Source organism: Camelus bactrianus, chromosome 10 (genome assembly GCF_048773025.1).
Source record: "Camelus bactrianus isolate YW-2024 breed Bactrian camel chromosome 10, ASM4877302v1, whole genome shotgun sequence".
Taxonomy (NCBI): domain Eukaryota; kingdom Metazoa; phylum Chordata; class Mammalia; order Artiodactyla; family Camelidae; genus Camelus; species Camelus bactrianus.
In genome coordinates, this window is record NC_133548.1 from 36,955,436 (window position 1) to 36,974,301 (window position 18,866).

An 18,866-nucleotide genomic window follows, 5' to 3' on the forward strand; every position below is an offset into this window, starting at 1 on the left:
AACCTAGGGCATTACTACATTGTAAAATGACTTATTTTCTCCTTAGTTTAGTAGAGAAGGGGCCTGGGATTTAGAGTCCAATGAGCTATAAATCAAATTTTGTCTCTCCATGTATGGGTTTGGACAGTCATTTTTTCACTCTGACTACTCCTTCCTTTGTAAATTTAGAATAATACCATCCAGCCTCGAAGAGTTATTGATAGATGAAGTAGTATATGTGAAAATGTCTAGGATGGTGTTGGTACATAATGGCTCCTCTGTGCATGTTATTTTCATTTTTTCTTTCTAATCTTCCTTCCTAAGCAGTGTTTTCTGGCACAATGACCATTTTTACTGGAAAAGACCTTAAAGATCAGCTAGTATCAGGCCCTCTTTCCTACAGATGAAGGAGTTGAGCCCCAGAGAGGAAACATGTTTGCCAATGGGAAGAAAGTTCTGTTTCTAAGCTACTGTGTGTTTTAAACAATGGCATTAAAAGCAAGTTCTCTGTGCCTTTTCAGAAGCAAAACAGGAGTTAACATTTGCTGACAATTTTATTTTAAACATAATAATGCAGATCTTAAAATTGAACATTTAAATGAATATGCTTATATTACAACTCAATTTCTAGAATGATGGGAATGTTGTTAAGGGTGTTTTATGGCAGGATAAATGAAACAAATAAAGGTAAGGAGCTTCGCTTTCAAGCTCCTAGTAAAACCAGAGTTACAAGCCAGACATTTGAATACTGTTCAGTATAGAACAGGCATCTTAAAATAGACATTCTGTAAATATATGTAGCAAAGAATATAAAGAGACATTACTTTAGACATGAAAAATAAATTGCATATAGCATGGTATGTAAAACATAATTATAATGTCTGCTTGCTCTTTGCAAAAATTAATTTTAAACATGACTAGAGACCAGAATATAGACCATGAAGAGTGCCCACACCCAGAAAGCCACATAGAAGCCATGCTGTGGCATGCGGCTCCCTGGGCAAAGGCCCAGGAGAGCAGAAGAAGGCTTTCTGTGTTTCCATTTTTAAAGTACTTGCAATTGTTTGATTTAAAATATATATTAAAAAATTAGCGGCAGAGCCTATTTATAGTTCCAGGAACTTTTCAGAGAGAAGAACACAAAAGCACTACAGAGCTGTTGAAATTTTAAATAATTCTTTGTAAATGCCCTAGGTTAATTTAGATCCCTGAAAACACATTAGGAAATTAAGCTGTAATGTGAGCTAATTCAGATTTTAATTTGGCAAAAAGAATGATCCAACTACACAGTTAATGTAAATAGAAGCATAACACAGGGAAATTAATGAGGTTTCCTTCTGATGAATCTTCAAGGAGGTAGATAATTAGCTTCTTTTGTTATTATTGTAGGAGAATGTGGCATTGTCTCTGAGGTGTAAAATAACTGTGGCTTACTGAGTGATAATGTGCTTCATTTGTCTTTTTTTAAATATAATTATTTATGGTAAACTCTTGTAGGATGAAGCAGCAGCACAGCCGCTGAACCTCTCATCCCGACCCAAGGCAGCTGAGCCTGCAAAGTCCCCGACGTCTCCCACCCAGAGCCTCTTCCCAGCCAGCAAAGCCAGCCCTGTCAATCTGCCTAACAAAAGCAGCATCCCCAGTCCCATTGGAGGGAGCTTGGGAAGGGGATCCTCTTTAGGTAAATGGAAAGGTCAACACCAGGAAGAGACTTATGAATTAGGTAAAAGAAAGCAAAACTTGCTTATGGATGACTGATTCTTGTTTCCAAAGTGTTCCTTAGTCGAGGGGGGAAAAAGTGAAAGTAAAAAAAAGTATTTTCTGCTGAAATATAACCCAATTTAATGTCTTGGGTGACTAGAACTTTTAGAAAAGGTCATAATTACAAATTCTGCTGGGATGGGTTCTTCAGATGATGATAAGTTAGATCCAGCAACCAGAGACTTAGCAAATTCTTTAATTGGCCAGTGCTTTGCTACTGAAGCAACTCTAGGCAGACAAGAGTGACGTGAACCCTCTGAGGGTCTAAAGGGACCAGACCCAAAAGCTGCTTGCCAAAAATCCAAAATTTCTTTGAAATTTTATATTTTCTTAGTAAAATATATGTGAATTTTCCATCTTATCCCATATTAGTTTTGCAATGAAGCAAAAATGAATGACATACTTCCATGACATCTTATGAAATAAAACCGTTATCTAGCAAGATATATCACAATGATCCTCTGGCTTCTTACAGTCTCTGATATATGGCCAAGTATCTCTAAGGATAGTCACACCATGGTGTGAGAAATATAGAGGAGAAACACAGGGTCTGGCATCAGCAGCCTTGAACTGAGAACCTTTACATACTAGCTATGTGGTGCTGTGAAAATTATTTAATATTTTTGAACTCAGTTTCCTAATCTCCGGAAAGGAAATATTACCTAGCTCATTGGTTGTCATGAGAATCAAAAGAGAAAAATATGTATAAAGTGCCTAACATGTTGTCTGGCACCTAGAAGTCATGCAATTTGAAGAGACTAGACAAACGAATATGAACACATTTACGTGCACAAATGGAAAGAAACAGTACAAGCGAAAGCACTTGTCAGTAGCAGAGAGCCAGATGAGCAGAAACATTATTGTTCCTACACTCTGTAAATGCCTTAATTTTCAAGTAAAGACACAGAGGTTCAAAGAGTTTAGGGACTGGAACTAGCATTTCTTCACCATATTTCCTTGTGTTATTGAATCCTGGAGCCTGAAATGCTTACTGTAACAAATAAAATAATGTGTAAGGGTAGCCATTTACAGATCAAAAAATAGTTTTACCTATCTTATCTCATTTGATTTTTCACAGTAATCTTGTGAGTTAGGTAGTGTATTATTATTACCCTCATTGTATTATAAAGTGAATTGTGGTTCTTTCAGGTAAATGACTTGCCCACAGCCACGTGGCTATTCATTAGCAGAGCCAAAACTAGGCTCCAGGTCCTCTCAAGTGTAAGTCAGTGCCCTTTTTGTAAACTCACAGTTGGAATATTTGCTGAACTCTGCTGAGTCTAAGTGAATCTTCTGACGGTGAGATATAAATCTTCCTCACTGAAATCAGGGACATTAGGATCCATACAGCAGCTTATTCTCATTTTGAGTTAGGAGGCCTCTTTCAGGGGCCCGGAGGTTTTCACTCCAAGTCAGTGGTATTGGTGTGGGAGAGAGAAATGAATCGTTTCCAGCATCTGAATATGATCGCTGGATTGTTGGAAGTTGTGAGATGAGAAAAAAAAGCCAAGCCAACATGAGGATAAATAATGGACTTGATCTTGAAATGACTCTTCTGTAATTCTCTTCTGAATTTTGTTTGGAAAGTGTATGTTTGCTATACTGAGCATTGTGAGGAACAAAGATGACTGTATCACAGGCCCTGCTCTTGGAGAGTTTATACTTCAGCAGAGTGTAGTCCTTAGATCATGAGAGCTGAAGTAATACCACTCTTGTCCAGACAATATTGGATAGAATTTTTTTTTAATCAGAAAAGCCTCAGAGCAGAAGATGTGGGTTTTCTATATCCTAAAAAGTGACAGTTAGACTTTTTACAAATTTTCCATGGATATCATTGGAAATTTTCTGAACTCAAATGTGTATGCACATGCATGGCACACACATAGACATGTGGTGTGAGCTTGATTGTAGTCCGGTTTCCTCTGTCCTGTCTCTGTGAGGTGTGCATGTGCGCGCACACACACACACACACACACACACACACACACACACACGTGCTATGAAATGCCCATACCTGGATATAAGCAAATGGATCACATTAAACTTTACCACAGCAGCTGAAATCTATCTAACAGCAAAACATTGCCTTCTTTGTGTCTAAAATTGGAAAGGCTAATCTAAAGTGTTCAGTTTTAACCTACAGTAAAATGCATGATATGGAGGAAAATTAGTTTAATTTTGAATTTTGTCCTTCTGTGTTGCATGGAATATAATGAAAGTGAATCTTTCCACTTTATTTGAAGCCCTGTACTTATGTGAAAACCATTCCCACACATTCGGTCTCACTGTCATGACGGGGAGCTGAGAGCAGTGCGTGTTCAGGCTGGGGGTAGGAAGTGGGTTGTCATTCTCCTGGTAAATAACTGAGGCGGCATGATGAGGAGAATGCTTCATTAACCAGCCAGCAATTGGGGAACAGAGAGTGCGGTGTATTCCTCCCCACCCCCTCTCTCCTGCAGTGGACATACAGACACACAGATACAGCTATCACTGAAGTACACGTGTAATAACCTCACAGATTTTTTTCTGCTAGGCCAGGAACAGCTTTCCTGCATTAGTGCACCAGATATTATGGGCCGCCTGCACCGATGGCTCTGTACCCCTGCCCACCCCTCTTTTCCCCACTACTCTCCCACTAATTGTTGAATACAGCCAGAAAAAGAGACATGTATAGGAATCTAGGAACCATCATCTGTGAGGAGGTGGGTTGACAGAGCCCAGATATACTGGAATGCTGGGGTATCCTCCAAGGGTTAAAAAACCCAGCACAGCTCTGTCGCCCTGGCTTTCTGCACTCTTGGAGTTTTCTTAATAGCAAACGTGCCTCTTCCTTGTGCGGAGCACACCGCATTCTACAGGGGAGGGGATAGTAGCGGTATTTGTTAAGAGTCTATCCTTACAAGCCTCTAATAATGCATCCTGTGTATGCAGATATCCTGTCCAGTCTCAACTCCCCCGCCCTGTTTGGGGATCAGGATACAGTGATGAAAGCTATTCAGGAGGCTCGGAAGATGCGAGAACAGATCCAGCGGGAGCAACAGCAGCAACAGCCGCATGGTGTTGATGGGAAGCTGTCCACCATGAATAACATGGGGCTGAACAACTGCAGGAATGAAAAGGTAAAGCTTGCTTCCCTCCTTCCCTGGCTCTGCTAGGCCTGTTGACGCATTCTTAATCTGGCTCTTTCCAGGCTCCCAAGCATCAACCTGCAGCCAAAGATTGGGGCTTCTAGCTTAAGGGCTGTCTTGTATCACATTCAAGCATAACTATCGATTAATAAATATACCCTTTCTCATGGGGTGGGAGTTGCCTCCCAGTACACAACCAGACACCCAGCCTACCTGCCTGTTGGTATGTTTCTGCCCCATTCCAAAAGATTTAGAACTATCTTATAATAAAGGGGATATATGAGATTACTAGAATAAACATAGACTATCAGAATATTAAAAAAGGAAAATCCATATATGCTTACGATGAAGGCTGATACATTACTGTGACTCGTTGAATTACTAACCTTCCCATCAACCTGAGCAAAATATAAAACAAAGCGACTCACAAAATGCATTCGTTTGTTTTTGTTTCAACAAATTATTTATCAAGTGCTTATTCTCTAATAGACACTGTTCTAGGCACTAGAGAGATAACAGTGAACAAATCAGACAAAAATCTCTGTTCTCATAGAGTTTACATACCAACAGGGGAACACAGACGAGGGAAAAGTAAGCAGTTAAATACATAATGTAATGCTAGTAACATCAGGAGGTGAGTCAATGCCATGAGGAAAACAGAAGCAAGTGAAGGGAAGAGGGAGTTACACTGGGTTGTTCTTTTAAGCAGGCTGGTAGGGACTCTGAGGAAGCGTCACTAGGTAGAGATCTGAGTGAAGCTGAGTGCAGGCCATGTGAAAACCAGGCGGAAGAGCATCCAGGCAGTGGGAACAATAAGCTGAGAGGTCATTAGAGTGTAGGACCAGTGTGGCAAGAGCGGCAGGAGGGAAGGAGGAGCCGCAGAACAAGGACCAGAGTGATAGCCGGGGGCAGAGCTTGTTAGACCTGTAGGCCCTGAAATTCTTTGCGTTTGACTCAGAGTGTGATGGGAATTCCCAGACTTGTTTTGTCCAGGGCATTGGCATGATCAAATTTACATATAAAAGGATCATTCTGCCTGATGTGCAAGAACAGACTGTATAGGTGGTTAAGCGTGGAAACGGGCAGACCAGTTGAGTGGCTGTTGTCATACACTGGGTGAAAATTTCTGATTGCTTGATGAATGAATGATCCTTGCTATTCCTTGGCTTATATCTGCATCATTCCAGTTACTCCTTCCCTCTTCACATGGCTGTCTACCCTCTGTGTGTGTCCTTATGTCTCCAAATCTCCCTCTTCTTACAAGGACATCAGTCACTGGACTTAAGAGTCACCCTAATCTAGTGTGACCTTATTTTAACTTGATTATATCTGCAAAGATCTTATTTCCTATAGATAGGTAGATAAATTATATAGATATATAATATATTAAATTAATCATTTTGGACTCCTCCCGACCCCTCGCCTTGATGGATCCTCTTGATGGGAGGTTCATATCAGGTAGGAGAGGAGCTCTCTGGGGGAATGTTGGGAATGTTGGGAATGTTGGGCCTTTTGGTGTCAGTTAAGCCATTAACTTTTATATGCTTGGGATTGCTGTGCACATGCCAGTCATTGGATCTGCTCAATCAGATCCTATTCCCCTATTCCCCTATTCCCCATTAAGTGCTCCATCCTGGGTGGTGGGCTCACAAGACAGAGCTACTCTTTAAAAACCACCTGAGTAGATGGTTATATATAGAGTGAGGTTTTAGGACCACAAAAAAGGAAAAGCCTTGTCCCTAAATATCTTCTAGCACAGTGGTAATAGAAATAAACACAGAGTCATTCTTTTGACCTAAGACCTAAGTCTTCTGCTCAGGGAGAGAACCACGAAATAATAACATATTTAATCTTAATGTGAATAACTTTATAAAATCCTTTTTTGAGACCTGGGTAGGTAAACAAGTTTCGGCATAAGAATGCTGGGTGGGAAATTGGGTTAAAAAAAAAAAGAGAGAGAATGGGTACATAAATCAGAGACCATCTCCTACTTTACAATTTTATCAAGGGTTAATCTTAAAATTAACATTAGAAGGAAGTCAGTGATTTGTTTGTGCCATTTTTAATGTGTTAGTTTTCAAATGAAAGTAAATTCTAATAATACAGAAAGATACATAGTCAAAAGCTAGTTACCCTTCTCACCCCATTAACTGCCATTAATGATTCAGAAATTTTCTTTGCAGATATGAGAAAGTAATGAGTTTAAAAATATATATTCTCATACTATACTATTCTTGGAATAGTAGACACTGAGTTGTCACTTACCAGCTGTGTGATATTTGGTAAACTGAGTAACTTCTCTGAATCTCAGTTTCTTTATCTATAATGTAAGGATAGTAATCTGGGTTACAATGAAATAAGATATATGTGAATATACCTAGCACAGCTCCTAGTACAGAGTAGACACTTTCTTATGTTTCCCATACCTTTTCAACTAAACTATGGGTGACATTTGAATATATAGAACAAGCATACTATTTTGTCATACATACAAGATCCTCACACAATTATGCAATGGTCAGTAGAAGGAAACACAGTTAGATTTTTCAGATGTTGGCATATTGGCCAACTCACATAGTTAAATTCCTTTCTAACTGAGCTGATACACAAAGCTATGGAAACTTCAGGTTTTAGATCAGGGTTTCTCAACCTCAGCATTATTGATGTGTTTGGCTGGATAATTCTTAGTCATGGTCAGGGCATGAAATCTGGCCTCTATTCATGAGATGCCTATAGAACCCCTCCTTTTGTGTCAACCAAAAATGTCTCCAGACATTGTCAAATGTTCCTTATTGAGGGAGGGAGGACAAAATTACCCCTAGCTGAAAATCATTGGGCTACATGAATAGATTTAGAATGAATTCATTTCAGAAACGTTAGTCCATGAAACACTAGGTTATTTTATTTAAATAACCGTACTTATTGTTAAATTATGAAAAAACCCTTGCCTCTGATTACTGTTATGAATGAAATGTTTCTTTGAAAATGCATGTAAAATTTTTGTTTGGAATATTAACACAGAGAACATGTAAAGCAGAATGTGTGTATATGCCATTTAGTTTGAGGGGGAAAATGAGAAATAAAGTCAGCATTATTACAGCAACTCTGCCTTTCACTGAAGCCCCTTTGTCATATTAAGCAGGCTTAGAATAGCACCATCCCAATATGTTTGCACTAAACCTAGTAGTAAATTGGCACTGGACATCCTTTGCTTCCAGCAGTGAATCTGTTTGTCTGCCACTGTGACCCTATATTGTTGAATTTATATAATCAGTTGAAGTTCAAACTTAAGATACTATTAACTTCAAATACTACAGGGTAATTTTAAGTATTTATTATTGACTTTTCTTAATTCACTTGGGAGGAAGAAGTCTGAGACTCTGAAATGTCCATTGTAGAGTTGTTTTTTTGTGACATTTACTAACCTTAGGTGTATGTAAAACATGTTTGTACGTATCGTAACTGAGGGGAGAGATTTACTACACAGGCATGGGGTGCTTGTGTCTTCGTAACACATAGAGTATCGCATATATGTCCCTATGAATACGTTTACTCATGGCGTATTTCACTTTATTGGGTAAACTTCTCTTTTGGCACTTTAAAATGAAACATTGTTGACTTGATCGGCCAGAACGGCACCAATGGAGCTGTTCTGGTTGGCTGTGTCACGGGATATTTAGGGTCTGTTAAATATATAGATTGTCGGGACAATAGACTGTAACGGCACCTTAGGAGCTGTTATGCTCCATCATTTCAACATAGCTGCTGTGCACGGATCATGAGTGTCTTGCCAGCAGAAGCGTAAGTTGCTGCCCTGGGTTTTAGCTTTCCGTATCAAGAACACCAGCCATCTCCCTTAGTACCAGGCCAATTAGATCATATTATAGTCTAATTGCTTACCAAATTTTGTTGTTTTGACATCTCTAAAATAGGAAGTATCTTAGTCATGACAATACACTGCAGAATTTTAAATAGGCTGCTTCTAAATGTCCTTAGAGCCAAGCTAAGGGCATCTGGCTAGAAGAGAGGCAAGGCAGGGTGGACCTTCTTAGTGTTAAAGTGTGTTTTAACTTTTCTGACTTCCTTGATGTTTGAATGCTGACTTGGTGATTGGTTAAAGCACTTTCCTGTAAAGGTATTATGTAATTAGGTATCTGGTTATTTTGTTCATGTTAATAATTTTGAGGAACCAGTAGATTGATTACCTGTTGATCAGAGTTGCTCATAAATAGGCCAATTACACATCTGTATACATGTGGCCCAAGCTGCTTTTCCCTTCATCTTCTGAGAATATCTTAAGAAAAATGCTTGACCTTATCAGATGTCAAAGTGAGCTACCATGAATACTGTAAGTACACTCTGTCTGTGAAGTATATTGGTGGGATTAAAACTGTAGACTGAAAAAACTTAAGGAGACATTACATGTGATCTGGTCCAATTGCTTCAATTCACAGACAGGAAAACTGAGACTTAAAGAAAGAAAATGACTTGCTCATGGTCACAGAGCAGATTCATGACAGAGCAGGAATTAAATCTCAGCTTTCTTGATTCTTAGTTAGTGATATTTCTATTTATGAAACAGTACCAAATTAATTTACATGTAATTTAAATTACATTTTTTCTATTAGATCTTTAAGCTTATTACATACAAAAGTACTTTTTACATTTGCAATCTAAAACCTTTGATAGAATAAGACAAGATTAAAAGACAAACAAACAAACAATGAAACAGAAAAGCCTTGAGCCCCCTGCTTCCTGTATACTTGTCACCTTCTTTCTGGGCAGGGCACTTTTCCTGGCTGTGATGTCCATTGATTGGTTCTGGCTCTGGAAAGATTTCAGTCAGGAAACAGAAGATTGAGTGATGGTAATAGCAAAGAGACAGAAGAGGTGGCTAGACCAGGAGCAGTAATGGAATTAGAGGCCACATGGTATATTGGAAAGAGCATGGATTTTGGAGTTGATTAATCCTGTGTCTCAGTTTCTAGGATTAATCTTGGAAGCAGTGTGTGCTGTTTTCTGTGTTATTTAAATAAGTTACTTAACCTCTGTGAATCTCAATAAACATACCTATAAAATGAAGATAAAATGGAGATAATCTTTTCCATGAAGGATTGTTTGGAGGGAAAATAAATGTAGAACACATATTTGGCACAGGAAATGCTTGGTTAATATTAGGTCCTTTTCCACTTGAAGACCTCAGATAGGTTGTCAAACCTATTGTTAATTTTGTTAAATGTTCACTCTTTGATATTCTCCAATGGTGAATGGGTTAACCTACTGCTCTTTGGAGCCAAAATGTCTTAAGACAGAGTTGCAGGTTAGAAGCTAACAGACATCTTACAAAATCAAGATAATCCGTTTTTCTTTTTCATTTTTAAAGTAACTTGTGTACCCAAGTTACTTGCTAGGATCTGACCATAGCCAACATGATAATGTTCAATATTATATTATCAATATGCTAGGGAGCCTTTGTCCCTACTAATTTAATATATACTTTAATATATTTCCAAAAAATCAGGATTTCAATCTTTGATTTTTGAGTAACCTGATTCTCGATAACTATGCATTTATCATGCCAAAATGATATTTTTTTTCAATCAAGTAAATAAAATAATAATAATCCAGTCAGTAAGGCACATTGTAAACTTGTTCCTATTTATTCAGAAAAGCAGTTGTTCATTTTTTGCAAGCATAAATTCTTTCTTCTCACCCATACTTGCAAAAATACCAGAATAGTACATCAGTATTACACTGATGTAATACTGCCCCCTTTTATTGGAAATGAAAAACATACTGGACATCTTCTGCTTCACATTGTCAGTTGCCACAGCTCGTTGTTATTTATACAGTTGATTGAGATATTCATTGTTGCATGACAGGATAAGTTCAGACAGAAGATCAATACAGCTGTACAACAATAAGTGAAAGGGGATTGTGAGCAAATTATTTAGCAAAGTGTGTTTGGAATGAATGAGTTTCTTATACAGCACACAGACTAGTGAGGCTTTATTGTTTCCAAAGGAGTATACAGTATTGATTAATCAGGTGGTCATTTTTGTGAACTTGTAACTAACATGTTCAGTTGTGCTTTTTCCTGTGTCAACTTGTTTCTAAGATATCCTAAGATATCGACAACTCGTACTATGAGGGATGTGGGTATATTAAAGATTTTACAGTAATGGGACAAATTCTAATTGTAACGTCTTCGTTTGCAAAGCAGAGCATTAGTGTGTTTTTTAAAAAAACATTTATGTAGTACTTTTTACATCATGACAAGAAATATTTCACAGTGCTTCTGTGCTTCAAAAATATCATCACATACGTTATCTCTCTTGAACCTTTCCAAAGTCAGGGATGTAGGGAATAGTGTCCTTGTTTTGCATATTAGGAAACTAAGACCAGCCCTAGGTCACTTTGCTCCATCATTCCCTCTCTCTGTCGTCTCTTTTTTCCCCTACATCTCTGTGAGATTGACAGGGCAGTTTTAGTTAAAATCTAAAACCAAGACATACATCTGAATTTCAAACATCAATTTTAATGAAGTGAATTCTAAAATCATGAGATAAAGAAGTCTACCTAGATATATATACTTTATGCATATTTCTTTGAAAGGAATAACTATTTATACTTGTGATAGTGTTTTTCTAAAACAACATACACAGATAAAAAATGCCATTAAATTAGGAAAAAATGTAAGTTTTATTACCATTAGATTTTATATTTGAACCAGTAACATTGGGCAACTAAGCAGTGCTGTATATAGGCTCCTGGCTGAATGTAATCATTAAGTTCCTTTTATTTCTGTTGTCAGGGCTACTTGATTGGTTGCCTAGCTACTCGTTTAAGACCCAGTTCATAAAAACAACAACAAACTTGTTTGCCTTCTTTCTTCTCTTCAGGTTAAATGAAAAGAATGGTGAGAATTTATCTGGGTTTACAAGGTTCAAGATACTTCCTAGGGATAGGGGTGGGAGAGTGAACAAATATAAGACATTTAATTTTGTTTACAACAAATGTTTTAAATCAAAAGACCATGTCCAGTTAAAGGATCTTCCAGTGAAAGGGTTAAAATTTGACACGTTAGAGTTAATAACTTTGCAGAAAGAGTTGTTGGTTTGGGCATGTATGGAGCAAATTTACTAATAATGAGGATTTTATACATCTAACCTCCCACTATGGCAGGTCTTTCTAACCTGTAATCCTTCTAGATCTGATCTCTTCTGGATCTAATCTCATAATCCTTCTAGATAAGCTATTCTCAACGTTTTTGGTCTCAGAGCCCTTTTACACTCCTCTCTATATAAATGTTTATCATATGAGATATTAAAACTGAAAAACTAAAATATTTATTCATTTAAAAATCATAATAAACCCACTAGATGTTAATGCAAATAACATTTTTGAGTATTAAGCATATTTTTCAAAATAAAAAATAGTAAGAATAATGGCTTTGTTTTAGGTTTTTGCAAATCTTTCTAATGTCTGGCTTAATAGTAGACAACTTGATTCCTGTTTCTGCTTCTGCATTTAGTCTGTTGCTTTATCACAATGCCATGTAACTTCTGGGAAATTCCGTTGTATACTTATGAAAGAATAGGGATGAAAAAGGCAAATAATATCTCAGCAGTATTATGCAACTAGTTTTGGTCTAGTGGACCCACTAAAAGGGTCTTTAAGATTGCTAGAGGGGATACTTTGAATACATGCTATTCTAGATCATGGAATACATGTACATACAGTGTGTGTTTTAGCTGTATTCACCTTAACTTTAGGAACAGCCTTCACTGATTAAACATGTTAAACAGAAATGACTATTGGCTTTATTCTATTTGAATTAAAGAGCAAAAAGTTAATAAAATTATATTACTTATGTTTATACCTCAGTACAAAAAATTTGGGGTCATTTGCAATGATACATATACTAAAACAACATAAAAACTAAATAGAGAGGAGACAGTAAGAAAGAAAAATTAAGACTAGGAAAGTGGGATAAATAAGATAAAGCTGGGGTAAGGTAAATGCACAAAGTTCATGTCATACTGATATTTACATAATTGTTAGAGATGGGCCACAGACTTGATCATGAGCTTCTTGGTAACCAAGCTAAAAGAAAATGTGTCACAAGATCCGCAGTATTTCTACTATGTAAGTAAAGCAGTCTGTCAGAGAAACATGAATTTTCTCCTGTAGGTCTTCAGAAAAGCTTGTTCCACACTCAAGAATGTTCCTACAATATCCAGTTTGAGAACTACAATAATTTTGCAAGTCATTTCTTAACAGACTTTGTCATTTAGCTTTTGGACCCATCCATTTTACCTAGCTTTCTCCCCTTGGTTTGGGTATTGTGACTGAACTGTATTCTTCTTTAGCCTATGAACATACTTTTACTTTTTTTCAATTTTATTTCATTTTAATTATGTGCTTATTATATACAAAGGATAGTATTGGACTTGTGGAGTGAAAGGTAACCAGCGTTCAATCTTGGCCTTCCAAGTTAATATCTCAGAGCCTTACTTTTCTCAGCTATAAAAATGTCAGGATTTGAGAATTAAATGATACAATGTTCAACCTCCTAGCAAATGTCTTATATACATATTAGATATTTAATAAATATTTCCTCCCTCTTTCCTTGTCTCCCTCCTCTCTTTCTCTCTCCCTTCCCCTTCCTCTCCTCTGACTGTTCTTCCTCCCTTCCTAGCTTCTCCATCCACTTGATTAAGGTTGTGGATAAAAGCAAAAGATCTGAAGTTTAGACTGCCCCAGTTTCTCCATCTAAGAAATGGGAATATTCATAGTTTCTTAGTACAAGGGATTGTTGTGAAGAGTCAATAAAATAATCCATGTACCAGGCCTCATCCAATGCCTGACATGTAATTGATAGAAAGGCAGGCTGAAATAGATCATTGCCATGGCTGGTTTAGGTTTAGCTTTATAGATAATTGTGAGCCATTAAAAGTGTTTGTGGATGGGACACATTCTGAACTACATTTTAAGAATAGCATGGAAGTTTAAAGAAAGGACAGGAGAGACCTTTAGAAAAATGTGGGAAAGTATAAAGAACATGTGTTTTGGAGTCCAGTTGAGTTGGACTTCAGATTCTGATTCTATTGCTCACTAGCTCTGTAGCCTCTCTGCACCTCAGTGCCCTCAAATCTGGTTAATAATAGTTCCATTGATTGTTGGGGAATTAACCAAAAACTTATAAGCCAAATGCCTAGGATGCCTTTTAAAAAAAAATCCTTCCCTTCTCTTTTGTAGAATTTCTGAGAGCATTTCTGTAGGTAGAGCTCCACTTGAAATTTATCTAGATCTACCTTAGATTCTTCTGCGTTCTTACCCTTCCCCAACTTAGAGCCAGTACTAATGTCATGGAAGCAGGACTTTCCCTGTGGAAAGATAGCCAACATGCAGAAGAAGGGTATGTTACAAATTTAGTGTCAAGTGTATCACCCCACGTAAGAAAATTCATAAAATATTCCTGAAGAATTCTCAGTCTCCAAAGTAGATCAGTCATACCTAGATAGCCTGCAGGATCCATTCAATGTACTAAACAATTTTAAAATATCTGAGCTGCAGAAAATTCAAAACACATGTCAGAAAATTTTCAGTTATTTTTTAAAATGCACATTAAAGAAAATATATATAGCTATGATTCTCAATGGAATAAAAATATTGGGTTTCAAGTCAGTTGATTGCAGACAAGTTTTTAAAGGTAAGACTTAGACCATTTAAATGACAAATCATATTTTTAAAAACCTATAAAACTTGAACCTTTAAAGTTGGGTTCAGTTTAAAATACAGCCTTAGGAAGGTCAAGGAGATTCTAAACTATTTTCCTGTTTTCACAAAGCTTCTTGAGACAATACAACCTGCCTCCTACGTCTAACAAAGAATCTGTATGGATTCCTATTTTTAGACTTCTCAGAGAGATGTAAGTACCACTTCAAAACACACTTTGAGGAATTGGATCCACCTAGATTTCCCTGGGCGGGAAGGTGGGTGCTTTGCTTAAAGCCATGTGAACTTTCACCAGACTTCAGCTTCCTGTTTCATAGATGTTGGCTTCTTACATCCTGAAAGTTTTCCTCAGCGACCTTTGCCCTGAGAATTAGGGATCTAATGTTTGCTCTGTCTCTGAATTTCCGGGGACCCTACCAAGACCCCTTAATCTATTTCCACTTTTACATAATACTCATCATCACAATAAGTTGACCGTATTTTCTCTGGCCCAACGAAAAATCTTTTCCCCTCGGAGATACGAAGTTATGAATTTTTTTCATTTTTATAGAAGTATAGTAAAAACTGGCATATTCAACACCCTCTCAACAGAAACAGCACTAGCCAGCATTTCTTCAGGCTATCAAGCTATTAGATAATTGGATCAGAGCCGAAAGAGCCCCAGAGATCATTCAGTATAGCCCCACATTTTACCGACGGGGAAACCGCAGTGGAGAGAAGTGAAGTGATTTGCCCAAATCTGACAACCAGGCAAGGGCGAGACTGGGACCAGACCCCGTGTCCCTGGCACTCTGGCCTGTGTGCTTTCCAAATCCTAGGGTAAGGTTTACACGCTCCTAAGGTGTTTATGGTGGTGACTCTGAAGCATCACAATGTATCAGAGTGCTAAATTCAGTCTTCGTGCTGCTTATGCTGTTGCATTATAATCCTTGCCAGTAGTGGTGCCAAGTGTGGTGTTAAATCATGGATGATGACCCGACTAACCAGAACATTTGGTTAAATGAAACATTTCATTTTCCAGACACGCCTGGCACACAGTAGGCATTCATCATGTTAGCTGATATCGGTGGATGCCAGTAACAGAATTTTCTGTGTTTATATTTTATATGCAAGTTTAGTTCCCTATAGCTCAAAATTTTTTTTAAGACTTGCTTAAGCCTTTGTAGCAATGGATGAAGTAGATCATACTCTCACTCTCTCTTTTCCTAAGAGCTTTCTTGCTGGTCGCAGTTTTAGGAACATGATAATAATAACAACCACTTAAATGTCTACATTTTAAAAATTTGTATGAGAAGCGTTTTTTTCCACACTTATTTTCACACTGAATCCCAACAGCCATCCTTAGAGGTGAAATTTTGATTATTCCCCTTTTACAGATGAGGATGAGGTTCAGAGCTCAAATCATTTGCTTATGTTTATACAGATAGTATCAAAGTTGAGACTCTTCAAAGTCCCTGCTTTCAAATTTCACATTGTTTCCACAGTAGCCAATGGTCTTGACCTTCTGCCCTAATACCAACCTCTGCCCACGTGTTCTGGTGGGTTCTGAATACAAGCTGAGAAACCACACGTTAGCTCTGGTTGTACATGAGTGTGTGTGCGTGTGAGTGTGCTCTATGTATGTGCATCTCTGTGAGCACTAATGTGTCTTTCTTATTGTGGGTATGAATCTGTGTGTGAATCTGTCTCTCTGGGTGAATCTCTGCTCCCCGTGTGTAACTTTCTGTCACGTCTGACTTTCTGTATGTGTGTGCATGTGTGTGTGTTCTGGAGTCTGAATCTGAGGGAAGAGCTATCTGTGTGTGGCTGTCTGTGTGCATCCCCGAGTGTGCCTGTGTATTTGTCAGTATCTCTTTGTGTCTGTGTGTCTATCTGAATGCAAGTCTATGTGGGTCTGTGTGTCTACAGGCATGCCTGTGTGTCTGTGTCTGTGTCTTTCTTTCAGTCTGTGTGTTGGTGCGTCTGTGTCCATTGTCCTAGGTGTGTATGTGTTTGTGTACTAGTGTACGCATGTCTGCCTGTGTAAGTCTCTGCATACGAATACTGCTCTTTTCTTTATGGACTTAGATATTGATATACTTGATTATTCTCACTGCCAGCTTGTAGCTATAGGCTGGGTATGAAGAATATATATGAAAACTCTGCACGTAGATGTATTTTATGCCTTCTTTCCATTACTGTTTCCCTCTCAGCATTGTCTTAAATCTGGTTGTCAAAATGTGCCATTGGGAGCACTGTGGCCGAGGTTCACTTTTAGCTCAGATCCAGTTTGCAGTCTTTGACATTTGCAACTAAGATTAGAATTTCCCAAAGTGCCGTCTTCCCACTATGGATGGAAATGCCTGCTTTTATTTTTGGTGCAACCCTGATTTGCCCTTTATATCTTTTTATAAATGATGTCAACAGCAGTGGCCCTGAAACAACACAAGGGGTGTCTTGTTCAGTGCATTGCCCACTAGTTTTAGTTCCCTGTGCCCTCTAGGCTGTGGGAGTCCCCTGTAGTTTTCAATGAAGAAGATCACTCTAATATTGTCTTCTTCCCATATGGAGGATCTATGTAAATTTTATGAAAAGAGAAACCATAAATTTTGGGTCTTTTTGTCTATGTTGTTATTAAAATATAATATTAATATTAAAATATTAATATTTAATTAATATTAAAATTAATTAATAATTGACATTAATTTGTTCCTCTGTAAAAGGGGGAGAAGAAGGCAAGCGTCTTCTCTAAAGAAAAATTTTAGTAAACTCATTAATAAACCACATCAGTTTATCAAGACCTTTATATTCTTGTAAGCAGATGAATTCACCGATTTAAATAACACTTCTACAAGAGGGTTGATAACAGGTTTAGTCTTTCTTATTCTGGACTATTCATTTGATTGTCATAAAATGATTTCCCCAGGTCTATGCAGAACACTGGTGATGGAATGAGGAACAGGGCTCTTTGAAATCAGTCATATCCAGGACCAAAACTCAGCTTCACAGACTAATTGGTGATCTTCTTACTTCAATGTCACCAGTATAACTAGCTATGTTCCCTGGGGCCTGTTACTTTTCTGTGTCTTTGTGAACTCCCTTGGAAGGTAGAAATGATAAGTATACCATACAAAATTGTGGAAAAAATTAAAAAAGAGATTGTACATGATGTAAGGCCAGTGCAGACAAATATTATTCTGGCTCCCTTATTGTCATTTGCAACCACATGACATAACAGGACATTAGGTTGAAAGTGCTCACCATCAGACATGTGGGGCTTATGGTAGAGACTTGGGATCCAGAGAAATAATGACAAGTCACTTTCTGCCTTGAAAGGAAAATATAATCTGATTTGGGAAATAGGACAAATGCATAAACAGGAACCTGACAATGTGGGGTCCAAGTGCCCAAGGAGTGAAAGGAGCTGCAAGGGCAGTTGAGCTCATGAAGATCAAAGAGACCCTGTCAATCCATGACTGGGGTGGGAGGAGAGGGTCTGCGTGCAGGAAAGAACTGAAATGCCTCAAAGAAAGGACGGGAAGGGTAGAGTATGGCGAGGGACGTGAGCAGCAGGCGGGGCCCTCGCATCAGTCTGGATGGGGCATGGCGCTCCCCATGTGGGGAATGATGGCTGATGGACAGTTCCCTCAGGAGAGGACTGGGCTCTCGGTTCAAGATGGGACAGGGTTCAGATGACAGAAGCCTTTTATGTCTGGCTAAGGAATGTAGCCCAGAGCTTGTGTGTGTATATCTGTGTGTGGGGGGTGTTTTGTGGGGGAGATGAATGCTAATTGTGCTGGTGCTGGTGCTGGCTGAGGTAAATTGAGTGCATTTCTCTGTATAAATAAGCATGGAGAAATTCAACCTGTTTGTTACATGAAAACTGTAGAAGCAAATGCTAAGTGATTCTCTTCTCGGGGGGAGAAATCTTAGGGTGGTATGGGATTGTAAATCCAAATTAAAAAACTGAAATAATTAACATTAATTTATAGGCATTTATAGATAATAAATACTTCTAAATAAAAAAAACCTCATTTATGAGATAGAGATTATTGTCATCCTCCATTACAGATTAAAAAACAAAAAATACTGAGAATCATGAAAGGAACTCTGTGTTCAAACACCAGCTCTTCTCTATATGGATTCTCTCCTTTCTGCCGCACCACGCTGCTAGGTTACTATTACTGGTAACTTGAAGGAAGAGTCTGTGCCTTACTCTTTGCTGTTTCCCTAACACTGAGCCAAAAATGCTCAGTCATTATTCATTGATTGCTCGCT

The 18,866-nt window shown here is 38.1% G+C and overlaps 1 protein-coding gene across 35 annotated transcripts in view; it reads left to right on the forward strand.

The window, feature by feature from the left end:
• SOX6 (SRY-box transcription factor 6) overlaps positions 1-18,866 on the forward strand; it is a 561,278-nt gene that overhangs the window by 482,229 nt on the left and 60,183 nt on the right. For 27 of the 35 annotated variants that reach the window (XM_074372343.1, XM_074372328.1, XM_074372335.1 and 24 more), the window contains 2 exons: positions 1,477-1,702; positions 4,672-4,859. In XM_074372343.1, coding sequence (XP_074228444.1) covers positions 1,477-1,702; positions 4,672-4,859 — 414 coding nt within the window. The remainder of the gene's footprint in view (positions 1-1,476; positions 1,703-4,671; positions 4,860-18,866) is intronic. The other 8 variants (XM_074372323.1, XM_045523807.2, XM_074372346.1 and 5 more) reach the window with 1 other exon arrangement.